This window comes from Perna viridis, chromosome 2, assembly GCF_037379345.1.
Source record: "Perna viridis isolate PV_CMFRI_1.1 ecotype Kerala chromosome 2, ASM3737934v1, whole genome shotgun sequence".
Classification (NCBI taxonomy): domain Eukaryota; kingdom Metazoa; phylum Mollusca; class Bivalvia; order Mytilida; family Mytilidae; genus Perna; species Perna viridis.
In genome coordinates, this window is record NC_142446.1 from 27,993,697 (window position 1) to 28,020,712 (window position 27,016).

Consider the following 27,016-nt stretch of genomic DNA (forward strand, 5'->3'; position numbering starts at 1 on the left):
GATAGTAAAAAGTACACATACTTCCGACTTCTTCAAACGTTTGAAATTTTGAGCTTATTTTTTATTTATCTTGTTTTGTCCTGCATTTCCAATTCTATGAATTGAGATTTCGGTCAAATTTATCAATGCATTGACGACTGACAGTCTGTCTATAACTTCTCAATACATAAACGAACTGTTCAGCGGACTCGTCATATTGTCTCCCTTTGGACAAAATTACTTGTAGATTGGAAGAACGTAATTTGTATTGGATAATGAGTGATTCATCTAAACGTGTTTTGATAGTTTTTGCTCATCAAGATGAAAAATCTTTCAATGGAGCTCTTAAAAGAATTGCCAAAGAAACTTTGGAAAGTCAAAGATTCGTTGTGGAAATAAGTGACCTATATTCACAACATTTTGAGGCACGCGCAACGAGGAACGATGTAAGGGGTAAGTAAACATCTTATTTTTAACCGTCAAAAACATCACGTGAACATACAATTATTTATTTTGATTTTAATATGACAAATTTCTTCATTTTTAGCTCACCTTTTCAATGGTCGGGTGAGCTATTGCCATTACTAGCCATCCGTCGTCGTTTACAATTCTTCAAACATCTTCTCCTGTTAAACTACAGAATGGATTTAGATGAAACTTAGAGTATCCTGCACTAAATGACCGTTTGGATTTTTGATCTGTTAAAAACATGACCGCCGTTACTAAAAATAGAACATAGGGGTCAGACAGCAGTTTTTTTTGCATGTATCTCCCAAATCGGTAGGTTTAATCATATTCTGACATGAGATTAAAGTGTTCACCATGATGAGATCTATCTGTGATGTAATTTTGGTGATCTGTTGACCCATGTTGGAGTTATTGTCCTTTTTTGGAAGCTGTTTGATGTTATTCCTTTCAAAAATCTTCTCTTCAGAAACTACTATACAGAATACAATGAAAGTTGGTATTACTATTTTTTAAGGGTATCCTGTACAAATTGACCGTTTTGATTTTTGATTGCTGATAAAACATGGCCGCCGTTACTAAATATAGAACAAAGGGGTCATACAGCAGATTTTTGCATACAAATGTGACCCCAAAACCGTTAGGTTTAACCAAATTCTGACATTGGATAGAAGTTTTCAGCATGATGAGATCTATCTGTGGTCAAATTTGGGTGAAAATCTGTTGACCCATGTTGGAGTTACTGTCCTTTTTGATGTTTTGCTGTTCTTGATGTTATTACTTTCAAAAATCTACTCCTCAGAATCTACTGTACAAAATTTATTGAAAGTTAATATTACTGTTTTTTTTTTGCAAGTAACTCAAAAACCGTTGAATTTAGCAAAATTCTGATGGAGAGTAATATTATTCACCATCAGGAGACAGACCTTTGTCGAAATTTTCAAAATGATTTGTTGCCTGTTGTAGGATTTATGACCCCTGAAACAGATTTTTTTGTCGGTTTAATGTGTACAATTCTCTTAAACCAATTGCAACAATATTTAATAAAAGTTGGCATAATTTTTTAAGGTTTCCTGATCTGTTAATTTTTTTTCATCAGTCTTAAGACCTGGTCGTCGTTACTAAAATAGAACATAGTGGTCAAAATACTTTTTTGCTAGTTTTTCCTCAACTATAGAAGAATAATGGAAATAAAAGCTACCCACAAGATAAACATATTCTGAGTTGACGGGCAGTATTGAAATTATTATTTAGGTGGCCATTTTCAAAATGGCTTCCATTTTTGGACCATTTTCATCAGTTGTTCAGATTCCGTCTTTAGGAAATTAGGTGTTTTAAGTTAAATGTTGATGACGAAGATCATTCTGGGCGGCCATTTTCCCGCTAATTTTTATACTTGCTTTGATTTCAACGATAATTGGTTTATATATAGGCTAAAAACCACTAATTCCACTTTCCATAGGCTTCTATGCTAATTTCACAATATTTAATGGCTTCTCTGGACTTTACCTTAACTTTAACCTGCAGAGGACTATATATCAGCATGATTCTACATATGTCAGCTCACAATCCTCAGAATGGCATGTGGGGTTAGCAGACTTGCAGTGCAGTACTGGTCACCGGAAGTGAAGGGTCTATAAATAGCATGGGAAATCCCAGTGTTTTCACAAGATAGGGGTATATTTAAAAATCATTATGGAGATTAGGCTTCACATCACAAGAAGCAAAATGCACCTATAAAATGTACAGAAATGTTTTTCCTTTCAGAAACTGTTTAATTTTTTTAAATAAGATGAGAACGTTTTTCACAGCACTATGAGGAACAGGGGTAATTTCTGCGTAGGACTATTTTTGCGTACGTTCCAAATGCTCATTGGTTGAATTGGTGGTCTGTAACCTAAAGAGTCACTTTTTGTCTTAGAAAAAATAAATAACTATACAGGTATCTTCCTACACACATACTGAATGCATTTGCAAAGTTTCAGTGAAATGTGACAAGCACTTTTTTAAATATTTGAATTTTAAATATAGGGTAACCAAGTTGTGCGAGCAAAAAAAGTGACAATATTCTACCATACTTAAATGCATTAAATATTTGCAAAGAACTTTTTCTGACTTTTCAAATAAAAAATATCAATCACAATTTGTTTTTAAACAATATCAATGAAGAAATAGTTTTAAAAGTAATCATTTTCTGAGAAATTGGTCAATTTTTAAAAATTTATTTCTGACATGCCTCCCCCTTTTTCTTGATCACATGTCAAAAATCCTAAATCTTTAATTTTTCACAAAAGGTGATATATTTGGCTTTAAATTTGTAAATACAGTGTTTTCACATTAAAACATGACCAGTAAAGGGCACCTAAAGCAAAACAAGTACTCAATAATGGATTTTCTATGTTGCCATAGGGGAATGCTGATATGGCCTTAACCGCAGTAATGAAAGTGAGTTTTTCCTCATTTCTAACCTAATTTTTGCTCAAATCTACACAAAACTTGATTTCAAGTGCTTATTACCACCATATTTAGGTAAATATAGCCCTCAAAGTTTAATATTTGATATTTTTACTAAATTTTCTACACTTTTTACAAGATAGGACATAAAAATCAGCCAAAAAGACCAATTTTCCATAATTTGGACCTATAACTTAAAAAAATGCATATTTTGAAGGATTTTTGTAGTGTATTCCTCTCATGGCAAAGTTAACAAGATCTTCAAGTAGTTTAAAGCTATTTCAAGAAACTTTTCATTTTGCCATGGCTTGATCTTTATAAAGAGTCATTTTTTGTCTTAGAAAAAATAAATAACTATACAGGTATCTTCCTACACACATACTGAATGCATTTGCAAAGTTTCAGTGAAATGTGACAAGCACTTTTTTAAATATTTGAATTTTAAATATAGGGTAACCAAGTTGTGCGAGCAAAAAAAGTGACAATATTCTATCATACTTAAATGCATTAAATATTTGCAAAGAACTTTTTCTGACTTTTCAAATAAAAAATATCAATCACAATTTGTTTTTAAACAATATCAATGAAGAAATAGTTTTAAAAGTAATCATTTTCTGAGAAATTGGTCTATTTTTAAAAATTTATTTCTGACATGCCTCCCCCTTTTTCTTGATCACATGTCAAAAATCCTAAATCTTTAATTTTTCACAAAAGGTGATATATTTGGCTTTAAATTTGTAAATACAGTGTTTTCACATTAAAACATGACCAGTAAAGGGCACCTAAAGCAAAACAAGTACTCAATAATGGATTTTCTATGTTGCCATAGGGGAATGCTGATATGGCCTTAACCGCAGTAATGAAAGTGAGTTTTTCCTCATTTCTAACCTAATTTTTGCTCAAATCTACACAAAACTTGATTTCAAGTGCTTATTACCACCATATTTAGGTAAATATAGCCCTCAAAGTTTAATATTTGATATTTTTACTAAATTTTCTACACTTTTTACAAGATAGGACATAAAAATCAGCCAAAAAGACCAATTTTCCATAATTTGGACCTATAACTTAAAAAAATGCATATTTTGAAGGATTTTTGTAGTGTATTCCTCTCATGGCAAAGTTAACAAGATCTTCAAGTAGTTTAAAGCTATTTCAAGAAACTTTTCATTTTGCCATGGCTTGATCTTTAGGCTAAAAACCACTAATTCCACTTTCCATAGGCTTCTATGCTAATTTCACAATATTTAATGGCTTCTCTGGACTTTACCTTAACTTTAACCTGCAGAGGACTATATATCAGCATGATTCTACATATGTCAGCTCACAATCCTCAGAATGGCATGTGGGGTTAGCAGACTTGCAGTGCAGTACTGGTCACCGGAAGTGAAGGGTCTATAAATAGCATGGGAAATCCCAGTGTTTTCACAAGATAGGGGTATATTTAAAAATCATTATGGAGATTAGGCTTCACATCACAAGAAGCAAAATGCACCTATAAAATGTACAGAAATGTTTTTCCTTTCAGAAACTGTTTAATTTTTTTAAATAAGATGAGAACGTTTTTCACAGCACTATGAGGAACAGGGGTAATTTCTGCGTAGGACTATTTTTGCGTACGTTCCAAATGCTCATTGGTTGAATTGGTGGTCTGTAACCTAAAGAGTCACTTTTTGTCTTAGAAAAAATAAATAACTATACAGGTATCTTCCTACACACATACTGAATGCATTTGCAAAGTTTCAGTGAAATGTGACAAGCACTTTTTTAAATATTTGAATTTTAAATATAGGGTAACCAAGTTGTGCGAGCAAAAAAAGTGACAATATTCTATCATACTTAAATGCATTAAATATTTGCAAAGAACTTTTTCTGACTTTTCAAATAAAAAATATCAATCACAATTTGTTTTTAAACAATATCAATGAAGAAATAGTTTTAAAAGTAATCATTTTCTGAGAAATTGGTCAATTTTTAAAAATTTATTTCTGACATGCCTCCCCCTTTTTCTTGATCACATGTCAAAAATCCTAAATCTTTAATTTTTCACAAAAGGTGATATATTTGGCTTTAAATTTGTAAATACAGTGTTTTCACATTAAAACATGACCAGTAAAGGGCACCTAAAGCAAAACAAGTACTCAATAATGGATTTTCTATGTTGCCATAGGGGAATGCTGATATGGCCTTAACCGCAGTAATGAAAGTGAGTTTTTCCTCATTTCTAACCTAATTTTTGCTCAAATCTACACAAAACTTGATTTCAAGTGCTTATTACCACCATATTTAGGTAAATATAGCCCTCAAAGTTTAATATTTGATATTTTTACTAAATTTTCTACACTTTTTACAAGATAGGACATAAAAATCAGCCAAAAAGACCAATTTTCCATAATTTGGACCTATAACTTAAAAAAATGCATATTTTGAAGGATTTTTGTAGTGTATTCCTCTCATGGCAAAGTTAACAAGATCTTCAAGTAGTTTAAAGCTATTTCAAGAAACTTTTCATTTTGCCATGGCTTGATCTTTATAAAGAGTCATTTTTTGTCTTAGAAAAAATAAATAACTATACAGGTATCTTCCTACACACATACTGAATGCATTTGCAAAGTTTCAGTGAAATGTGACAAGCACTTTTTTAAATATTTGAATTTTAAATATAGGGTAACCAAGTTGTGCGAGCAAAAAAAGTGACAATATTCTATCATACTTAAATGCATTAAATATTTGCAAAGAACTTTTTCTGACTTTTCAAATAAAAAATATCAATCACAATTTGTTTTTAAACAATATCAATGAAGAAATAGTTTTAAAAGTAATCATTTTCTGAGAAATTGGTCTATTTTTAAAAATTTATTTCTGACATGCCTCCCCCTTTTTCTTGATCACATGTCAAAAATCCTAAATCTTTAATTTTTCACAAAAGGTGATATATTTGGCTTTAAATTTGTAAATACAGTGTTTTCACATTAAAACATGACCAGTAAAGGGCACCTAAAGCAAAACAAGTACTCAATAATGGATTTTCTATGTTGCCATAGGGGAATGCTGATATGGCCTTAACCGCAGTAATGAAAGTGAGTTTTTCCTCATTTCTAACCTAATTTTTGCTCAAATCTACACAAAACTTGATTTCAAGTGCTTATTACCACCATATTTAGGTAAATATAGCCCTCAAAGTTTAATATTTGATATTTTTACTAAATTTTCTACACTTTTTACAAGATAGGACATAAAAATCAGCCAAAAAGACCAATTTTCCATAATTTGGACCTATAACTTAAAAAAATGCATATTTTGAAGGATTTTTGTAGTGTATTCCTCTCATGGCAAAGTTAACAAGATCTTCAAGTAGTTTAAAGCTATTTCAAGAAACTTTTCATTTTGCCATGGCTTGATCTTTAGGCTAAAAACCACTAATTCCACTTTCCATAGGCTTCTATGCTAATTTCACAATATTTAATGGCTTCTCTGGACTTTACCTTAACTTTAACCTGCAGAGGACTATATATCAGCATGATTCTACATATGTCAGCTCACAATCCTCAGAATGGCATGTGGGGTTAGCAGACTTGCAGTGCAGTACTGGTCACCGGAAGTGAAGGGTCTATAAATAGCATGGGAAATCCCAGTGTTTTCACAAGATAGGGGTATATTTAAAAATCATTATGGAGATTAGGCTTCACATCACAAGAAGCAAAATGCACCTATAAAATGTACAGAAATGTTTTTCCTTTCAGAAACTGTTTAATTTTTTTAAATAAGATGAGAACGTTTTTCACAGCACTATGAGGAACAGGGGTAATTTCTGCGTAGGACTATTTTTGCGTACGTTCCAAATGCTCATTGGTTGAATTGGTGGTCTGTAACCTATATTAGTAAACAGTTTTATAACAATCCTGCATGTCGTTGAGGAGGAGTTGCAGACAACGCATAAGAGTTTGCTGAAAAAAACGCCCAAGTTAACGGCCGTCATTTCTACAACTTTCGTCTAAACAAAAGTTTCTAACAATATGCATATTTCATACGTCATGCCAAAGCTTGCCGTAATTACGCAGGCTTTTTTTTATCGCGCTAGACGTTTTACAATTAGGCTTCTGAAACAGGGTTATGTTGCAACAAGACTGAAGTCATCACTACAGAAGTTTTATGGTCGTCATCATGAACTCGTGGATCGTTACGGTATATCCATCTGCACCATGAAAACTGATCTGTTCAACGTGTCAGTTTTCTTTTCCTCTTTCGTCTACCCTGGACTTGATCCTTTACGAGAACTTGGCGGTTGTTTATAGAATAAACAGAGGACGCCTACCCTACCAGTGCTCCTGGTCCATGCTTCCAGTTTTTAGTGGAGTCACAGTTTCTCCTTTACTTTTGTTACTTTGTATGTATTGTTTCGGTTAGTTTATGTTTTTTTTTTGTGTGTGTGTGTGTGTCTGTTTTCCATGTCTGGTCTTTGTCCCTGGATTACATTCTTTTGATTTCCAGTAGAATCTTGGTTCCCATGATCATTACTCTTTCATATTCTAATTAAACACATCGTTTAGTTCTATAACATTCACGCTAGCCGTTGAGGAGGAGTTGTGGACAACGCATCAGTCCAAGTTTTGCTGAAAATTGCCTTTCATTAGAAGTAGCTCCGCTCCTCATAGGTAAAGCCTAAAACCATATTACGCTAGTACCGTAAATACATGTGTACAATAATTTTTCACTAACGAAACGTAAGAAATAATACTTCTCAAAAAGCTTTGTCACTCGTGGCGATTGTTGGGGGTCATAACCACGCCGCCTTGTTAATTGTATATAATGTGGTTTATTTTGTGCATTTGGGAGGGGGGTGGGAATGAACAAAAAATGGCCTGGAGCACTGTTGGACCTCCCTTTTCAAAATTTCTGGATCCTCCCTGGTCACCATTAGCTTTTCTCCCTGGAGCCTCCAGCTATTTATTAATAAGGGTTTCTCTGTTTTATGCGATTATTGGTTATATAATGACACTCGTATACAATTTGTTATTGTAGGTTCTTTATTAAATGATGAAGTATTCAATTATGCTGAGGAGAGTAGAAATGCATGTAGAAATGGTTCACTATCAGATGACGTCGTTCAAGAAATAAATAAGTTGAAGCGAGCTGATCTAGTCATTTTCCAGTTTCCATTATATTGGTCCTCTGTTCCTGCAATTTTGAAAGGATGGTTTGATAGAGTATTTTGTGATAGTTTTGCGTGTGACTTCGAGTCTCAGAAAATACTTGATCAAGGATTCATGAAAGTAAGTTCTTTATACATGTACATGTAATTCTGCCCAATATGTCGATATTCCATAAACTTCGAAAGTCCTATGCGAGGTTGCAATAAAAACTTACTCGGACTGCATGTTTGATAGTGGGTGCAAGCCCCTGTGCTCACACACGATGACTGAGCATATTATATTCAATACAACCTTAATATGATACAATTGGGCATAAAAAATCGATGTGCTTAACAAATAATGTTTTCGTGACGTATGAACATACTCAGTGCATACTGTTTAATAGGTAATATTGATAAGATAATAAAACAATTCATTTTAATGCCGTTGTCGTCGATTGAAAATGACACAAAGTTGACAATTGATGATTGAATTTTTCAATGTCTCTGTAGACCAATATATAATCTCCCGCAAATTTAGAAATACAAAAAAAAAACAATTGTTGAAAATAAAATATAAATCTAGTAAAGTTCTTGACTCAAAGTTTGGCTATATAGTAGTCTTCCGGTCAAAAATGGCTTTGATAACCAAATCCTGGCCAAACCTGTAACGTCACCGACTTTGTTAAGAACAGCGACGACGATAGTAACGAGAAAGTGGGATGATAGTAACGTAATTTAGTGACATTTGGAAGATAATAGTAACGATCAAAAGATGATTGTCACAACAAAAAGATGATATTAACGTCTATTTTATATTCAAATAAATATACTCTTCTCGTGCCAGTCCAGTACCACATTCAGACTCCTTGTCGCATATTAGTGGCCTTTGATGTTTATTTTTTAATTCTATATAGCAAGGGATAACGCCAGAAAAAACAACGAGAAACAAATTATTATAAATTTATAACATATGGTCAAATACAATATTTATTGTTTCAAAATTGTGTTTTATTGACGATTTGATTTATCATTTTTATTAACTTCTATTCAAAATAATCGCCAGAAAACACCCTTCATATATAAATTATTTGTTGACAGTTTTGAATTTGATCTTCTTGAACTTGATGTCACAAAGAAATTAATTGTGCGGTAATAAACAACGCAGGTCCAAAAATATTTAAAAGAAATAAAATATGGAAAAAATAAATTCAATCAACAGTATTAACATTTACTATAGCCGGACCTGCGTTAGGATATTCGTATAGGACATATCTTAAGAGCATTTTATTTAATTAAGCGCGGTGTCTGTATAATAATAGAATTATATTCACCTTGCAGTAGTCCTAGCTGCAAACGGGTAAGTCAGCCAGGAGCAAGCTCAGGACGTCTGTTCGGTACAGCTGATCGAGAAGAACTCGTTCAGCTCATTCATTACGTCAACTTCCGGTCAACCTAAAACCTGGAACCGGTTTCCACCACACTCTCACCATCCATTCATTCATCTCTATAAAACACTAACAGTGTTATCTACATTTAAAATTCTATTATCCCATTACAAACGATACAATTTCACTGCATTTTAAGTTGTACTTTCGGCTACCTCCTTGATTGGCATGTTCCAGACATGAGCTAGCCTCCTAACCATGTCCACCAGTAAAGATTGGCATCGTTCTCCCCTTTTGCACTTATATAGGGCGCATCTGTCTCCAGTACAACATCCTCAATGTCCATATGCGACACAGTATCCGATGGTGGTGATACCTGCCAGTAAGGATGAATGAGGATATACAAAATTTGCAAATAGGGAAAGCTGCTTTCCACTTCCTGTAACACCTCAAGATGGAGACAAAGCGATGTTTATGCACCTGATGGCTCGGTTCCAGAATGGACTCCATTATCCTCAAGCGTCAATTTTGTAGTTGTTCATCACCCCGACAATGAATAACAACTGGCAAGTTCGTGGTCCTTGAGATTTCAAGCTGTGCCCTGAAAGTTTCTTCCTGTCTATACAATGTGTGCCAAGGCGAACTAGTGTCCAGCCCACACTCACCAACTCCCACCACCTGTTTAGCTGACAACACCACTTCAAGATCTGAAAGCCATTTCCATACATCTCTGGGACTCTCTAGATCGACAATGCGAGGATGGATGCCAAATGTAAGTCTCAACCTCTCGTCCTTACGTATCTCCCCCTGGTGGTGACTATCAGGCCAGTTCCTCGGGAAACAATAGTTAGCCACCAGGTTAGTAATGGTCATTCTGCCTTGTACATTTTCCCAAAAGAGTTCTTTAAGACCAGAACATATGGTCTGACTGAGATAAGTATCTAAAAGAAAATGAGAATTTATCAACTTGAAAATTTTGAGTGGAGGTGGAATAAGTTCATGTTGAAAGTGGATTAAGTTTTCTTAGTCTCTTGTTACTTTTAATAGACTAGCCAAGATTTTGCAATGAATTAGTGAGTGAAGTCCAGATGGAGGGAAAACATAATGAGAAACCTGTGTAGTTGAAAGCCTATTTCCCCGATTAAACAATTGCAGAAAGGGAATATCTTTACAACGGTGTACACTTACAGAGCTCTGTTTGAAATATGGTTGGGTGGATACAAAGTGCTTTATGTCTGCTGTCTTCATTTCTAGTTGTCTACATATTTCTTCAAAAAAGACCATTTATCAAATACACCCAGGTTTTCCCATTAAGTTCTTCTGTTAAGGTATGACCAGATTCGCTATCATGTATCTCCTTGATGTGGTGTCGTTACAAACTTTCTGGAGCAAACTGCATATGGTAAGGTGTCAAGGGGTATATGTACCAGGTTATGCGGGTGCAAATAATATGTCGGCGAACGTTAATGAATTTCGCTGTACAAATAGTGCATTTTTGGACTCTTTTCTTCCCCATGGAACTTCCTCTCACTGAGGTCCTAGAAGGTGGAATGTCATCCTCACTGGACTCATAATCTGGCACAAAGTCATCCTCAAGCATGATTCTAAAAAACACTAAAAATAAATACAAAGTAGGCAAAGAAATCATTACACATCTCATGCCCGAGCCATGAACCACAGTGTGTAAACAAGACATTTTCCACATTTAATATAGATAAACACATAGTTTTCTAAAATACGAGAACATACATGTACGAGGAATTCAAACAACAAACAATACTGTATATACAGAATAAATTAAATGATTATCAGTCAGTATAATCCAGGAGGTAAGCTGTTTTTTTTATTATTTTAGGCTTTCCCTCTCTATCTTCCTGTCAGACTAAATGTCATAAAATCTCATCCAAGGCATTAACGTCCAAATCATTTATAATCATATGTCCCTCTGCTGCTTTGTTTCTACTTCTCCCACTTATCGGAGCATCCAATTTGTGAGTTATTCCATCAGATGTTGGTCCATCTGATATGTGAGCCACAGCAGACTGGTCCTCAAATAGTCCATCCAGCCCGAAATCTCCTTGTTCTTCAAGGTCTTGGTACGATGTTTCGAGCACTGACAGATATGATCTTTGCCTTCGGAACCAAAGTGGTAGTTTAGAATCTGTTCATTACTTCAATCTGTCATGATGAAGAATCCAACTTTTCTTCCTGTCCGATATCTGGAACAAAACAGGATTGATGAACCCTTCCATGGTTTCAGTTTTCTAGATTGTCCCATTTCTTAAGCTGAGTCAAATTTGTACACCGCATCCCCTACATGATAGCTTTTTTTCTGTCTACCTTGTGAGGCTTTCAAATTTCTCTGGTAATATCATGGGATAAATTTTGGGATATAATAAGGTCTTGAATGTACTCCACTCCATCTCTATCTCTGTTATTAACTTGTGCAAGGCTAAATTTCGGGTCAGTAGGTTGAGTTCCCTTCCAAACATAAAAAAAAAGTGCTGTGAACCCCGTTTGGCGATTGGGTGTTGCTCGGATGGCATCAGATAGCAACTGAATCTTTTCATCCCACTTGTTTTGTTGTTTCTTCAAGAAGCATCTAATGGTTTGCAAAATTAAATTATGGTACCTTTCCACTTGACCATTAGAGACTGTGTGATAAGGTGTTGTTAAAATTACAAACTTGCCTGATGACATTACCATCCAAGTTCTTACCTTGGTCTGTATGAAGCTCCAATGGACACCCAAATCTTGCTATGAAGTTATCAACCAATACCCTAGCACAAGTCTCAGCTCCCTGGTTTGGTACAAGATAACACTCCAACCATTAGGTAAACTGGTCAATGACCATAAGTACATATTTATTACCTAACTTGGTGACTGGCAATGGTCCAAGAATAACCATATGAACCCTTTCCAGAGGAAATCTTGCATGAAACTGCCCCAACTTACTTTTGGCACGTTTATTTTTGTTGCAAACTTCACATGACATTACAAATAGCTTATAGTCCCTTGACATTCCATACCAAAGTACATACTGCTTCAATTGTTTGCCCCATGTGACCTGATAATGGTAAATCATGACAGGTGTAATGCTTGTATTTTTTTCTCAGACTTTCAGGTATAACTAGCAGATGTTTTGAACAAATTGGGTCTTTCCATAGATAATACAAAACCCCACTTTCCATAATGAGCTGGGATCTAGTCTTCCAGTAATACTTTACCTTAGGGCTGCTTAGGAATCTAAGGAATCAGGTTCTACACCATTTTCAAACCAGCCTATGACAATTTCAAATCTTTGTCATCAATTGGTTCTCTACGAATATCTGTTGTGGACAGAGTATCGACCCAGTTAGAGGCTGAAGTCTCAGAGACCCTACGAGCGGCTATTTGCTGTACATAATCAACATCCACTTCGAAAGTTTACCACTGTGTACGGGCTCTGGTGCAAAATTTACATCCACCACAGGGTAACTGATCCAGTTCAATGTATGGCTGATACGATGGACATGTGGTCAAAGCATCAGATATTCTTGACAATCCATCAGCATTTGCATGGAGTCGGTGTTGAATTATCAAGTCATACTGCCCAGGTTCCTCAATCCACCTAGCAATCTGGCCCTCTTTATTCTTAAAATTCAGAAGCCATGTTAAACTGTTGTGGTCTGTCCTTAAAAGGAAAGTATTACCTAGCAAATAATGTCGATACTGCCGGGTGAAGGAAATAACAGTCAATAACTCTTTTCTAGTTGTGCAGTACTTCCTCTGTGCTAGTGTTAGGACCTTTCTGGATAAACTTATTGGTATCTCTTTACCGTTCTGAACTTGACTTGACTAAGTGCTCCACCTATAGTTGAATCTGAGGCATCTGTGTCTAGATTAAATAAATCTTCAGAGATTGGATAATTCAAAATAACAGCCTCAACCAAAGATATTTTTAGTTTTTTCAAATGCTAACTGCTGTTCTTCATTCCACTCATATGGTTCCTTGGGTTTCGCTGACTTGTGTAATGGAATGTCCGCGAAATATGGAATGTGTTCTCCGTGGTAATTCATAAATCCCAAGAATGCTTCAACATCTTTCTGACATTTTGGCCTCTCCCATTTCTTGACAATTCAACATTTTCTGGGTTTACTTTTATTCCTCCACTACTTATTATCTTCCCTAAACATTTCACCTAATTTTGAAAAAGACAGCATTTCTTTGGCTTCAATTTTTCATTATACATTCGAAATCTTTGGAAAATTTTATACAAATTCCCAATGTGCTCGTCAAAATTCTTGCCTAACACAATAACATCGTAAATAAGCTAGACATTCGTTCCAAGCCAAATCTTTCAAGACTAGTTGTCAAAATTCTTGCCTAACACAATTACATCTTAAATAAACTAGACATTCTTTCCAAGCCAAACCTTTCAAGACTACTTGCATGACTCTACTGAAGGTAGCTGGGCAGTTACATAATCCAAAGGCAAGCAGTACATGTTTAAACTGTCCAAACTTGGTTATAAAGGCAGTCTTATGACGATCACGCTCATCTATCTCAAGCTGCAGTAATGTCACCACCTGGCTTGTGGTCTAGCTGTGCTGGTATAAAACAAGCACTGAATGGTTCGACTACAGTTGTCTTGTTGATCGTCTTCCGATATACTTGCAACTTTGTATCCTTATCTTTAATGCATTCAGATTCAGCAGCAATAATCTCATTATTCAATATGGATTGATACTTCCTATGATCGATTATGACATTGTTCTTTGTCGAGAGGTCGAGCCCAAGAATTAAGCTGTCAGCAGATTCAAATTTACAGTTGATTTACCAAGTAATATGTGCAGGTTCTCAATTACATGTGCTGGAATACCAGCAGTTCCAATACATTTGATCATCACTGTGTTTTTCATTTTTGGCTGTTCGTTCAATTGACTATAAAATGTTTTGCTCATAATTGATATCTGTGCTCCACTATCAACAATTGCTTGTACTTCTTTACCACCTATTCTAACAAGATTTCAAGATTTTCAAGATTTTAATGAGATAACTCGGACATAATGAATATGTAACATGAGAGTATTGTCATATACACACATAAAATAATACATTCAACGTAATAAAATAATAATATAGTATTCACAATAACAATAGACAATATAATTATGCATGGTTTCCTACGGACAGTAACATACATAGTCTTGGCATCAGAAGCCACAGTCCTTTACTGGATTACATTGGTTGTCTGAAAACTATTAGCTGGAGGGGCGGCCAGAGGATTGGCCTATTTCCTCAGGCCTTTGAAGTTTAAATCTTTTGCTGGGCTAGGTGACCTCGACCTTGACCTGTCTCTGAATGGTGAAGCATCACGTTTTTCAGGACATTCTCGTGCGAAATGTCCTGCCTGACCACACCGATAGCAATTGCTGTCTGAACTACTTTGGTTGAATCTATTAGGAGAAGCGACTCGTCTTACCGGTGACCTATTCCTATTCTTTGACACTATCTTTAAGATATTTTTCACCATAGCCTTTGTTTCCTTAAGGCCATCCTCTGTTTTTTTTTTCAATCTTTCTTCAAATAGTTGCATGCGATTTGATGGTGAAGGTTTTCTTTCGTTAAATTTTACAACTCGAACTGATGGTTCAGCAGTAGCTTCCGCACTAGGATCATTAAATGTTACTCTTCTAGTCTCCATTCTTCTTGGGCCCAATATATCACGTTTATTGGGTACATTACTCTTGATATGTTGAAGTGCTTCATCCAGTGAGACTGGATGTTTGTCCATAGCTGAAAAGTGCTACAGCTGGATCAGAACACCCCTTAAGAAAAGCATCAATGGCTACAATTTCAACAAATTCATCCGGATTATCCGGATAACTATCAGTAGCCATTTCCTGTGTTCTCGCTGCAAATTCTTCTAGAGTCCCCTCCTTTTGTTGTTTTAGGTCCTGTAATTGTCTCCTTAACGTGTGAGGAAAATCCCTACGACCAAACCTACTTTTCATTTTCTCACATAACATGTCATAATTAGCTTGTACTGCTCTGTTTTTAACACTATAAAACTTTAATGCTTTATCTCGTAAACACTCAAAGAGCTTGTCCAATCTTTGTTTCGATGTCCATTGATATCTATCAGCTATATCTGTAAACTGCAGATGGTATGGTCTCCAATCACTCTTACCATTATAGGTGAATATCTTTGTTGGACCTGGCCCATCATTTCTTCTTTCATTTCTCTGCCCTCTCCTCCTTTCCCTAATCTCAATTTTACCAGTTATCTGTGATATTGTTGTAGCATTATTTGTATTTACCCTAGATTTACCTGAATCTGTTTTATCAAAAGTAGCTGTCACAATGACAGGCTTTTTTTCCACTACAGGTAAATCTAAACCATGCAGAATGTTATTCCCTGTTTTACTGTATATTCCAGATGGTGACAATCTCTCAATTTTTTCAGTGGTCAGTTTTATCTGTTCTAACTGGCTAATTTTACTCTCCTTCTGTCTTATTTCCTCTCTAAGAACCATTTCACGGTTTTCAAAGATAGCCTTTAATTCTTTATTTTGTAACTGTAATTTCTCAATTTGGGTAGTAAATAATTGTTCTTGTTCTTTTAGATTTTCTTTAAAATCTTGTTGCATTTGTGAGATTATATCTGTTTCATAATCACGCTCATTTTTCTCATTTTTTCCTGTATTTCAGCGATCTGATCAACAGAGGATCTGTTTTCAGATTGTTCAATTACTACGAACCCTTCTTGTAATAATGGATCCAAGATTTTGTTAGGGACACCCTGAATCAATTACAGGTCCTCAAGGGTGGGTAGGCCTTTAGCATCTCTGGCAGCTATAATTAAACCAGCCCTAGTTTGGCCAATGTGTTTTATTGTTGTTAATTCCTCCTTGGTAGCTGAATTTATATCCGCAGGTACTCTTTCCATATTCATTTTCAATGGGATATTACAGTACTACACTGCTCCAAAATATCACGAAAAAAGTCTGCGTTAATAACCGCTACAAGGAAAAAAATAGCGCGAAAATGTAGGAGTTCGAACTATTCGCTCCCTTTTGTACAGCATTTTGAAGTAGTTCTATAACTCGACTTATGCTGCCCTATATGTATTTATATAAGTATCAGAATTATATGCCAGGGAAAAATATGTACATGCATGTATGCATGCACAAATGGAAACTGATGTACTCATTCTTTATGTTGGAAGGTCATATGGTCATATAATGCACACACCTGTATCAAAGGACACGCCTAATAGTTACAAGTATTACACGCTCACATCAGAACATCTGATGTACCTATCTCTGGATCCGTATGCAACTTGACAAAAGCTTCTATAGGTTACATATATGTATATATGCTTACATCAGAACATTATATATATATATATATTTATATATATATATATATAGAAAGGTCTGAAAAATTCCAGTCGATGTTAGAACTGTCAAATTTGCGATGCAGGGACTCGAACTCGTACCGTTTTGACATCTATGGCAACACCGCCTGCACTAAGTCCAGCGCCCTAGACCACTCGGCCAGCTAGGCTATATAAAAATATAGATTTCGCTGGCCGGGTCCTCGTAGGATTAAACTAGGGCTGTAACTTAGTACACGATATATGGTAGTACGGGACAGTTCATTTTAGATGTTATTATGTAGGATAGAGGATCAAATTAATGATGCATGTCACAACAAATCAATATTATACAAACATTATGCAACAATATTATACGAATATAGTTCCAACTTTGGTAGTAGGTACCTTCTACATCTTTTCATATTTTTACTGGAAACTTTTTTGCTGAAGTTTTGCCTCTAATTGGTAGAAAATTGGTTAAAATTACATGGCATTTTTTTTCATTAGTCAATTCTGACTAAAAGTTGTGATTTGGTTCAGTGGAAGAAGGTTAAAATTTAGGACTTTTAACTCAGTTCATTTGTCATGTTTACCCCATCTCCGAATTATATGTATTAATTTCAGAAAATGATGGTAAAATTTTCTACAATTTATATATAAAATCCTGTTTGTACATATCTTTAGGCCAGAGAAGTTTTATTCAGTTTGCGCCGGTGGAATTTTTTTAATCTGCTCAAATGTGTTTATTGAAAATGCACTTGAAAATTAATTGCGGTCTCGTGCCTTCACTCATTCGTAACATCTACTTCCGGTCAGCCTAAACCCTGGAACCGGTTTCCACCACATAAGTATAAAGTAAAAGTGTGTTTTGAAAAATTCAAGCCTCTAAATAGATAAAAGAGCAAAGTTATTAAATATTGAAGTGTGCTATAATAGTCGATTTTCATATTTACGGAATGCAAGCCATTTTAACAAGTTTTTCAAAGGGACGTAACCCACCAACACCCGACAACCAGGTTGGCGGTCTCATTAGGGAAAGAGAAATAGTAAACCTTTTTCTTGGAAACTTAAAACTATTTTCACTAAGGTAAGTACCTTAATGGTTTGAGATAATTATTTAAAAGTATCCAAGTACTTACCGCGGCTCTTATAAATTGAATATTTGAATATGAAGGCAGCTGCTGTCATTGCTCCAATATGAGGCATATTTGACAGTAAACCAGTCTATCAGATGACAAACTTGTTGAAATTTTCTCTCCTTTGCTTTAAATCTTAAAGTCGGGAAGATGAGAAAGGACTATTTGAGAAAAAAAATATTATCAAAAACATGCAATTATAATAATCAGTTGAATTATAATTACTAAAATCGACTGCTCATATATTTGGAGTAAGCCCATAGTTTCCGATAATATAAAAAAACGTTCACGCAGTTTTCAATAGCAGCTGGATAATAACCACACTTACGAATTTAAAACAACGAATCAAATCGGCTTACTGTCGTCTGGTATTCTTGTATCTTATAGTCATTCTCGTTACTATTGTTGTTGCTGTTTTTTGGGGTTTTTTTTATGTTTTGTTTTGTTTTTCAAAGTCGATTTACCGTTCATTAAGGCATCATATGACATAAAATAGGCTTGTCTGCATTCTTTTCAAATGTGAGATAAAGCTTACCTACATAACTTTTGCAAAGAACAAATATAAAGAGAAATATTGTGTAAAATTCAACTTGCCGGTTCTTGAGACGATAGTGACAATTGTTACTGTCATCAGTTTAACATCAGTGAAAAGCCATGAAGATCTATATTTTATTTTATTTTAAGCGTTTTAAATGAGTTATATGACACCGAGTGTAGTCGTTCCCGGAATGAAATACAGGAATGTTGATTCTAGTGTCATCGCGATCTAATCAAAATAGTGAAAATCTCGATCTATTGACAAATCATTACCTACAGACAAGGGTAAATACTGTCAATCACCGTTGTGATTTGAGAAGTGAAAGTTATTTATCACATAATTTAGCGAAGCTAAGGTTTTAGTGTGGATATCCTATAAGTTTCTATTGAATTTCACAATCATCAGTTATTGTCTTGTTTTATTTTGGGTTTTTGTTTTTGTTTGTTTGTTTTGTTGGGGTGGGGATGTAAGCTTAGCCTGAAACAAAATAGACTAAGTTCTTTATGTAAAGTGCCCATATAAAAAAAATGTAAGAAGTGGTATTTTGAGGTGAATTTATTCTCTATTCAATATAATTTTCAGGGTAAACGGGCAGTTCTCTCAATTACAACTGGTTGTACCGAAGAAATGATGTCCCCACAAGGACTCTGCAGCGATCTAAATGTTTTACTTTGGCCGATTCAGGTACAGTTTTGAGCCTATACCGTATAAAGAAAAATTACTCAAAAGTAAGATAAAGTCAAAGACTGAAGTCTTCAAAGTAATCGTCAAATATTCTATGCCTCTGATTATGGCTTGCTTTCAACACCCGAAAAGGAACGAATACGATATACGATATGGACCTGCTAGATTATATTGACTTCGTCCTCGGTCAGTATAATCGGAACAGGTCCATGTATCACGTATTGACTTCGTTAAAAGTCCATAATTGATAAATATCAGGGACCTGATAATGTATATGACCTATATAGTCCATGGGCTGGGAGGGTCCACCGTGCACCCCCACTCGTCAACTTCATGGTGATTTTAGGTACCTTTATACCTCCCATTACCGAATCAATTTGTCGCCAAAGAATATTCTCAGATTCTTTTTCAGTATAAGCCTGTATTTGTACCCACCTGGGTCAAAAAGCCAAGATTTTTGTGACTCCATTGTTTGAGCGTCTAAGCCTTCATGGGAACAAACTAAAAAAATATAAGTATCATCGTGTTGCCACATGTTGCAGCTTTAAAATGATACCAAGAAAATTGCGGTAACACTTAGTGTTATGTGGTAAAATGAAGAAAATGTACTCCTACCCGCCAAAAAATCGCTTAAATTGACATATTTTTCAATGTCAAAGCCCCTAGAATATTAATGCTTCCGTAAAAATGGCTTATTGTACACCGTTTATCTACCAAAAAAATAACATTTTAGTTCATGTTGAGGCATTTTTTTTCACGGGTAGGGGTGGCATTTCTTCACCTATCTTGACTTGGAAAAGTTCAATTTTTTATTACTTGGGCTCATTACGAAGCTAAGACACTACATTAATGTACCGTATCACACAAAAACTTGCATAAACTACGGTAATATGAAAAAGTGACAATATCGGGTGATAAAGAAGAAAATTCTGGAAATTCTGAAAATTCCCCTTTTTCCGATTTTATAGTAATTGCCACCCCCAAAAAGTAAATCTAAGCACCTTAATTGATCAAATATGTTGAGTACTGCATTATCTTAATTATGAATGCCTATAATTTGAGTTCTACAATGTCAGTATGCTGTGAATGAGAATTCTATTTGATACTGAGACCAGTTTTCTAGGGGTATGGGTAATATTTTTAACATTTTATTTAAATCCATTTTTTAAAATTAGTTTTTCGTGGTGCATTTATGTAGAAAATTAAATTTGAGACGTTTTAGTAGAGTAATAACTTGTAGAATCGAATTCATGTGACTTTTGACCAAAAAATCGAAAATCTCATTTTTTGCATTTTTGATAAATTCTGACTACGAAAATCGCCAAAAAATCATCAAAAGAACCCCAGAAGAATAAATTGTGATATAACTAACCAGAAAATACCAAATAAGCCACTTTTCACTGAAGAATAAATACTCTAGGGGTTTTGTCATTGAAAAATATGTCAATTTAAGCGATTTTCGGCAGGGTAGGGTTATATTTTTTTTATCATTTTACCACAAAACCCTTCGTGTTACTGCAACTTACAATGTAGGCTACATGATGGTATATACATATGTCAGTTTTCTTCGTTCTGTAGAATGTAGTAGTTCGAAGAATCAAAAAACTTAAAAAATGATTTTTTTTTATAAAAAAGTGACAAAAAATACAAAAATGCTACAGTTTATTTTTTTGGCGACAAAAAGATTCGTAAAAGGGGTGGTATAAGGGTACCTGAAAATCATATTTTGGTTTATGAGTGAGGGGGGTATCTCAGCCCACGTACTAATATAGTTAATTGTAACGAAACCACTTGTTTGAATCGGAAACTGGGTAATGTTTTATGTAAATCGATCATTTCATCTTTTAATATAATTTCCGATCAGCAGCATTAATGGGAGTAATAATACGACTTAAAGCATGACACCGATACTACTGAATATGTATGATTCAATCCAAATTGTTTACTTGGTATTTTTTTCAACACAATACAAATGTGCGTGGTTATTTTTATTGTATTTTTATTACGTCACCGGATTACGTCACCTCATACCCATAAAAGAAGTGTAAACTGTACAAGTTAGAGATAGCACCTTTGATGGTGTTGGATGGTAGTATCACCATTATGACTAACTTGCTCAATGAGTGATAATTACTCTCAAAAACTAAAAGCGTTTCTTACAACATTGATTGTCTTTCTAAAATGTTTAAGCAAAGGCAAACTTAAAGTAAGACCAAAATGTTAAATGTTGCTGTTTTTCTCTTTCAGTATGGTACTTTACGAATGGTAGGGTTCGATGTTCTTCAACCACATGTATCATATGGCACGAAACTAGTTGATAATGACATTCGTGAGCTGTATATTAGAAAATGGAAATGTCGCTTAGAGAAAATGTTCACAGAGGAACCTCTATCATTTCCTAAACTTTCAGACTTCAATCATGAAACAATGACTTTGAATGAAAAAAGTGTCGTTGGAAAGGTCTTGTCTCATCACTTAATGCAATAGACAAATATATGTCATTTTTGCAAATACGGTATCTAGTCGGATGAACCATACGTACTTCAGGTGTCCGAAGGCACCATGCTCTTCATATTAAACGTGTCCGAAGGGACCACGACCTTCCAAATCTCATAATAATTTATTTACTGAGTTTATGCTTTTAGCGCACTATGTATTTTAGAACGCTTTTGTGACACAGGATGAGGACGGGAAGAATATGATACTAATAAATCCTATTACTCAGTCCGAATAATTCAGTTTCTCTACTGATGCGTTTGTCTTATGAACGCGTTTGTGACCAAGGGTGAGAACAGGTAGCATCTTACAACATATGCATCCTGTTACACATTTTACCCCCGATTAACTCAGTCCCTCTAATGATGTGTTTCTCTTCTACTCTCTGCAAGTGGTAAACAGGAGAACGACTGGATTATTCGGGCATTTGCACATCTTGAATTGTATTTTAAAATATGTAACTTAAATACTATTTGCTTTTTTTAACACATGGCCCCCTCTTCATTTTTAAAGCTATGACGTCATGTACTACAGCCAGATGAGGCTGACCACTAACAATTTCATCATTTACTTCAAGTGACAAGTTCCTTTCAGACATTTTCTTTTAATTGTCTTAGATATAATCAATCTCAATATTGTTAGTTTAGTTTAAACACGTTATATTGCAATTTTAGCAAATAGATCAGACAAAAGTGATACCATCTTACGTTTTCTTCTCCATAATGAACATAACAAATATGCATACATAAAACGAACATGCGTCAACAAAAATATACACAAATAAAATTAAATATATACACATCATTCAAAGAAGAATATTGTTAGATATGTGTACAGGAATAGATGACGTTACAGATAAAGATAAACATGTTATTTGTTATCAAATCTTACAGGAGTAATATCCCTTGAAATATCATACTTATTTTTCAATCGGATCAACTCGGCAATTTCCACTGTCGATTTGAAAAATTTGCCGGAACTGAAGTTATACGCGAATCAAAGTATATTTTTTAATCAGGTGGTGTTAAAATATAGTTAGATATCACTAGTAATAATTAATAATAATAATAACTCTTCCGACAATTTTGGCGCAAAGCGAAAGCTAAGAAAAAAAAATCATCTAGTTTGATTTTAGAATCTGTCAAATTCCAGACAGATTTTTCCGCCTAGTGCCTCCGAGGTTTTTTGGGGTAACGAGGAAGTATCATGAGTTTCGGTTGACGTCTTTTTTTTAATTCTCATATTTTAGAACCAGATGTCGGTTATAGGAACTTCAAATATAATCTTTGCACCCAAATTCAAAGGTCACAGCGTGCAAAAAGATTTTTTTCACTGAAATTTCAGGTTTTGATATTAAGGAAACGATCAGAGATAATGAACTCAAGTTTACAACTCCGATCGTCTTTTCAAAAGTTATGACAATTTAATTGTTTCATAGAATTACATTTTTTATTTTGGTGACATTGACTAAACATATGACCTTGACCTTGTAACCTCTAAGGTAAACAGTCCTGAGTTTAATATCTTTACGGATTCCGGTTTTGATGATGGGTACTTTCATTTATTCATCTTGCCCGAAATGATCAATAAAGCTACAAACATTTCTGTCGTTTTGTTGTACATGTTTTGTAGATGACCATACAGTTTACAGAGGTCGTAGCGTGTTACAAAACAAATATAAATCAGGCGCGTAGCTGAGGCCAAATTGAAGTGTAGGCAATATTACGGCAGGGGGTCTGGGGGCCGCTTAAGCCCCCCCCCCCGAAGCCCCGCGGAGATAGCGTTTTCATTTATGTCTCTCCTCTCTCCTGGATGTATTTAATCTCAAAAAAAAAATTGGCAAAATTAAGTGCAGGCAAAAGCTTTTTTGCCTAACGGCAGCTACACGCCTGTAAAATTCATTTTACGGGATAAAGAATCTGGTCGGGGGTTAATATGTGCAAAATGCTAAAAATCATAGGAAGTATGGTTGTTGTATATCAAATGAAAGGTCATCAAATCTGAATTGCACATATATTGGAAATTTCGATAATTGCATTTGAGAGGTTACTCTTTGAAACACGTGTACAGCATATCGAAATTTACAATATATAAAACTGGTATTTTTTGTATATAAGAACCACTGGGTCGATTCCACTGCTGGTGGACCTGAGGTCCCCGAGGGTATTCACCAACCCAGTAGTCAGACTTGTCTGACCCCGAATAATATCACATCTTATCTACCCTATTTATGAAATTTTGCAGTATTCCAAATTTAAAAATACGTAGAACACCGAGGCTTTATTCCTTGCATTGCTGTATATGTAGATCCTCTCGGTGATGGATTTGGCTTCCTCTTTCGATAGATTTGGTTATGAGTACTTCTTGTATTCAACTAATATTTTGATTATGATCTTCCTACATATTTGATTTTAATGCTGATGAGAGGTTACTCCTTGAAACACCTGTACAGCATATCGAAATTTACAATATATAAAACTGGTATTTTTTGCATTCAATCAGATTTCAGATATCTCCTATGATTTTTGAGTTATAAGGAGTCGAAGGGAACACGTCCCCATAATCGACTTTTTTGGTCCCATTTCGAATTTCAAACTTTGTGCGATATAGTGTCCAGACCAGTTGGACTGTCCTTATTACTTGTAAGTCCTATGCTTAAGTGTGTCAAAAACTAATGTAGTCTTCTCACTAATCTTGGTTCCCGTGGTTATTCTTTCGTACCCGTGATGACCCGAATGTTTTTCAATCAAAACAATTGGTAACCAGAAAGTGCGGGTAATGTTTTCGTTCCTCAAGTTTCTTTGGGTCGCTTATGATATTGACCAGGGAACCAGAGTAGCAACTATATTGAACAACTGACAGCCTCTGAATCGGAGACTAGGCGTTTCTCAGAGACATAATAGAAAGTTCAATGCTAACCGATCATTTCATTTCTAATATAAACTTCCTGTTCTCATGCAAGTAAAAAAAAACACCAGTAGATGGTATTTAAGAGGTATATTTTGATCTAGTATTAAGCTAGAAATGACTGTTCTATGGCACTTGTCTGCAGCATAAGGTGGTGTAGTAAAATATATATATATATATATAAGGGTCTGAAATATTTGTATAATATTGATTTGTTGTGACATGCATCATTAATTTGATCCTCTATCCTACAAATTAACATCTAAATGAACTGTCCCGTACCACTATACATCGTGTACTAAGTTACAGCCCTAGATTAATCCTACGAGGAGGAATGACCCGGCCAGCGAAAGTTATATTTTTATATAGCCTAGCTGGCCGAGTGGTCTAGGGCGCTGGACTTTGTGCAGGCGGTGTTGCCATAGATGTCACAGCAGTACGAGCTCGAGTCCCGCGGAGGGAACGACCAAAAATTTGCATCGCAAATTTAACAGATCTAACATCGTTGGGAATTTTTCAGACCTTTCTATACGTTTATATATCTTCCCTGTATCAATTTGATCCGGTGGAACAGTGTAGCAAATAGAGTCGTCACATTCTGAGACGTTGTATAATATTGATTTGTTGTGATATGCATCATTAATTTGATCCTCTATCCTACATATTAACATCTAAATGAACTGTCCCGTACCACCATACATCGTGTACTAAGTTACAGCCCTAGAGTAATCGTACGTGTAGTGATGACTTTAATCTTGTAACAACATAGCCTTGTTCCAGAAAGCGAATTCTAGCACGGTACAAAAAGGTCCTAGTAGTTTCCGGCAGGATCTGATATATGAAAACTCAATACGCAGATGCTGAAGCAATATTGCCACAGATGAAAGGAAAGTTGACGATATGGGACGAGAAGTCATCGCGTTTGTCGTTTGTGGAACGATTGATATGGTTTGCCGTGAAGTACTCTTTTTAGTTATTCTCTTATGTCGATTTCTGAAAGAAGATCATAATATACACTACAGTCTTTAGTGTAGTTAAGCTCCAGTTCTTTGCAATAATGCAACGGAAATTTCCACTAAGTCGTGGTCACTACTCTTCATTTACAGTTGCGATCACTTCTAACCTCTCTTAAGTTATCTTAGAATCTGTCACGAAAACTGTTCTACGACAGCAGATAGAACAGAAGTCATGAAAGATTCTGACAGAGGCTGTCCTGGGTCAGGACGCATTTTACCTTATTCCCTGATAGATCTGATAGAAACTGTCCTGGTTCGTGACAAAGAACATACGAAAAGCTGTTCTAAACTGTCATACCCCTGGACAGTTCCTGACACTAAATCTTTCTATTCTGTGTGACGCAGTTAAGAACAGGAACTCCGCGATTAATAAATGAAACTGTGTGACTAATGTAAATTAGCAAATCCGATTAGGACAAAAATCTTGATTTCAAAATTTACATTGAATTTCCAATTATATACATAGAGCTCGTCGTGATCATCATCCCACAATTACTTTATTGTTGTTTATGTTCCAATTTTCGTCGATCACGGTCCAGTCACTCATCGTTCAAAAATTATCATTGTTTACATGTATAATTTTTTTTACATTCTGTCATAGACCTGTGATATTAATTAAATTAAATTATTTAATTATAAAATTAGAGGTATGTTTCTGTTCTAAGTGTAAAAGTGGTAACCGATAACTTTCAGATGTTTTGTAATTCTTACGAAGTTCAAGATTGACAAAGTACTTTTTGAGGGAAAGCTACTTTTGATAACGTCAGGGTCACAAATCATTATAAAACTGTTGAAATTGACAATTTTAGCATTAAATGGGTGACTGATGCCTAAATATTTCAGCCAAAATTCTTCAAAATGCCACTTTTAGCAACGAATATGAGTGTGAACACTTCCAATTTACCTATATGGTCTGATATGTAGAAAATGTAGAAATTAAAAATGTTAGTTTCATATTAATGACTAAAATGCCAAATGTTCAATATAACTGTCATATAGTTTCTGTAACACGTTAATTTGAGTCAATTTTTTTTAAAAATGTTATATTCTTGCAAAATGCTTGAGTGCGAGCACTTTTAATTTCAATGAGGGTCTAAAATTAATGACTAGAATGCTATTTTTTTTTAATATAACTATCATACAGTGGGCGTGACATATTAATTTGAGTCAAAATTCTTCAAAAAATGTCATATTCTTGCAAAATGTGTGAGTGTGCACACTTTTAATTTGCTTGATGGTATAAAATTATTGACCAAAATGCTAAATTTTTCGATATAACTATCATATAGAGGCCGCGACATATTAATTTGAGTCAAAATTCTTCAAAAATGTCATATTCTTGCAAAATGTATGAGTGCCTACACTTTTAATTTCCATGAGGGTCTAAAATTAATGACTGAAATGCCAATTTTTTTCAATATCATGTGGGTGGCTGTGACACATTTATTTCTTTAAAAA

General features: G+C 34.8%; 2 protein-coding genes across 2 annotated transcripts in view; one reads left to right on the forward strand and one right to left on the reverse strand.

Annotated features, from left to right (window-relative positions):
- Positions 1-23,238, forward strand: LOC148624326 (ribosyldihydronicotinamide dehydrogenase [quinone]-like). The gene is made up of 4 exons (XM_088567032.1): positions 1-432; positions 7,921-8,171; positions 19,038-19,139; positions 21,387-23,238. The coding sequence occupies exons 1-4, from the start codon at positions 255-257 to the stop codon at positions 21,624-21,626; spliced, it is 771 nt and encodes a 256-aa protein (XP_088423158.1). The 5' UTR covers positions 1-254; the 3' UTR covers positions 21,627-23,238.
- The window catches only part of LOC148624314 (integrin beta-like protein C), a 269,209-nt gene that overhangs the window by 230,901 nt on the left and 11,292 nt on the right, over positions 1-27,016 (reverse strand). The window lies entirely within an intron of this gene.

Excerpts from the sequence above, each read along its gene's own strand:
- LOC148624326 (XM_088567032.1), top strand. The coding sequence starts at position 255 with ATGAGTGATTCATCTAAACGTGTTTTGATAGTTTTTGCTCATCAAGAT. Across the intron at positions 433-7,920 it reads AACGAGGAACGATGTAAGGG|GTTCTTTATTAAATGATGAA; the intron begins GTAAGTAAACAT and ends TTGTTATTGTAG. Across the intron at positions 8,172-19,037 it reads TTGATCAAGGATTCATGAAA|GGTAAACGGGCAGTTCTCTC; the intron begins GTAAGTTCTTTA and ends TATAATTTTCAG.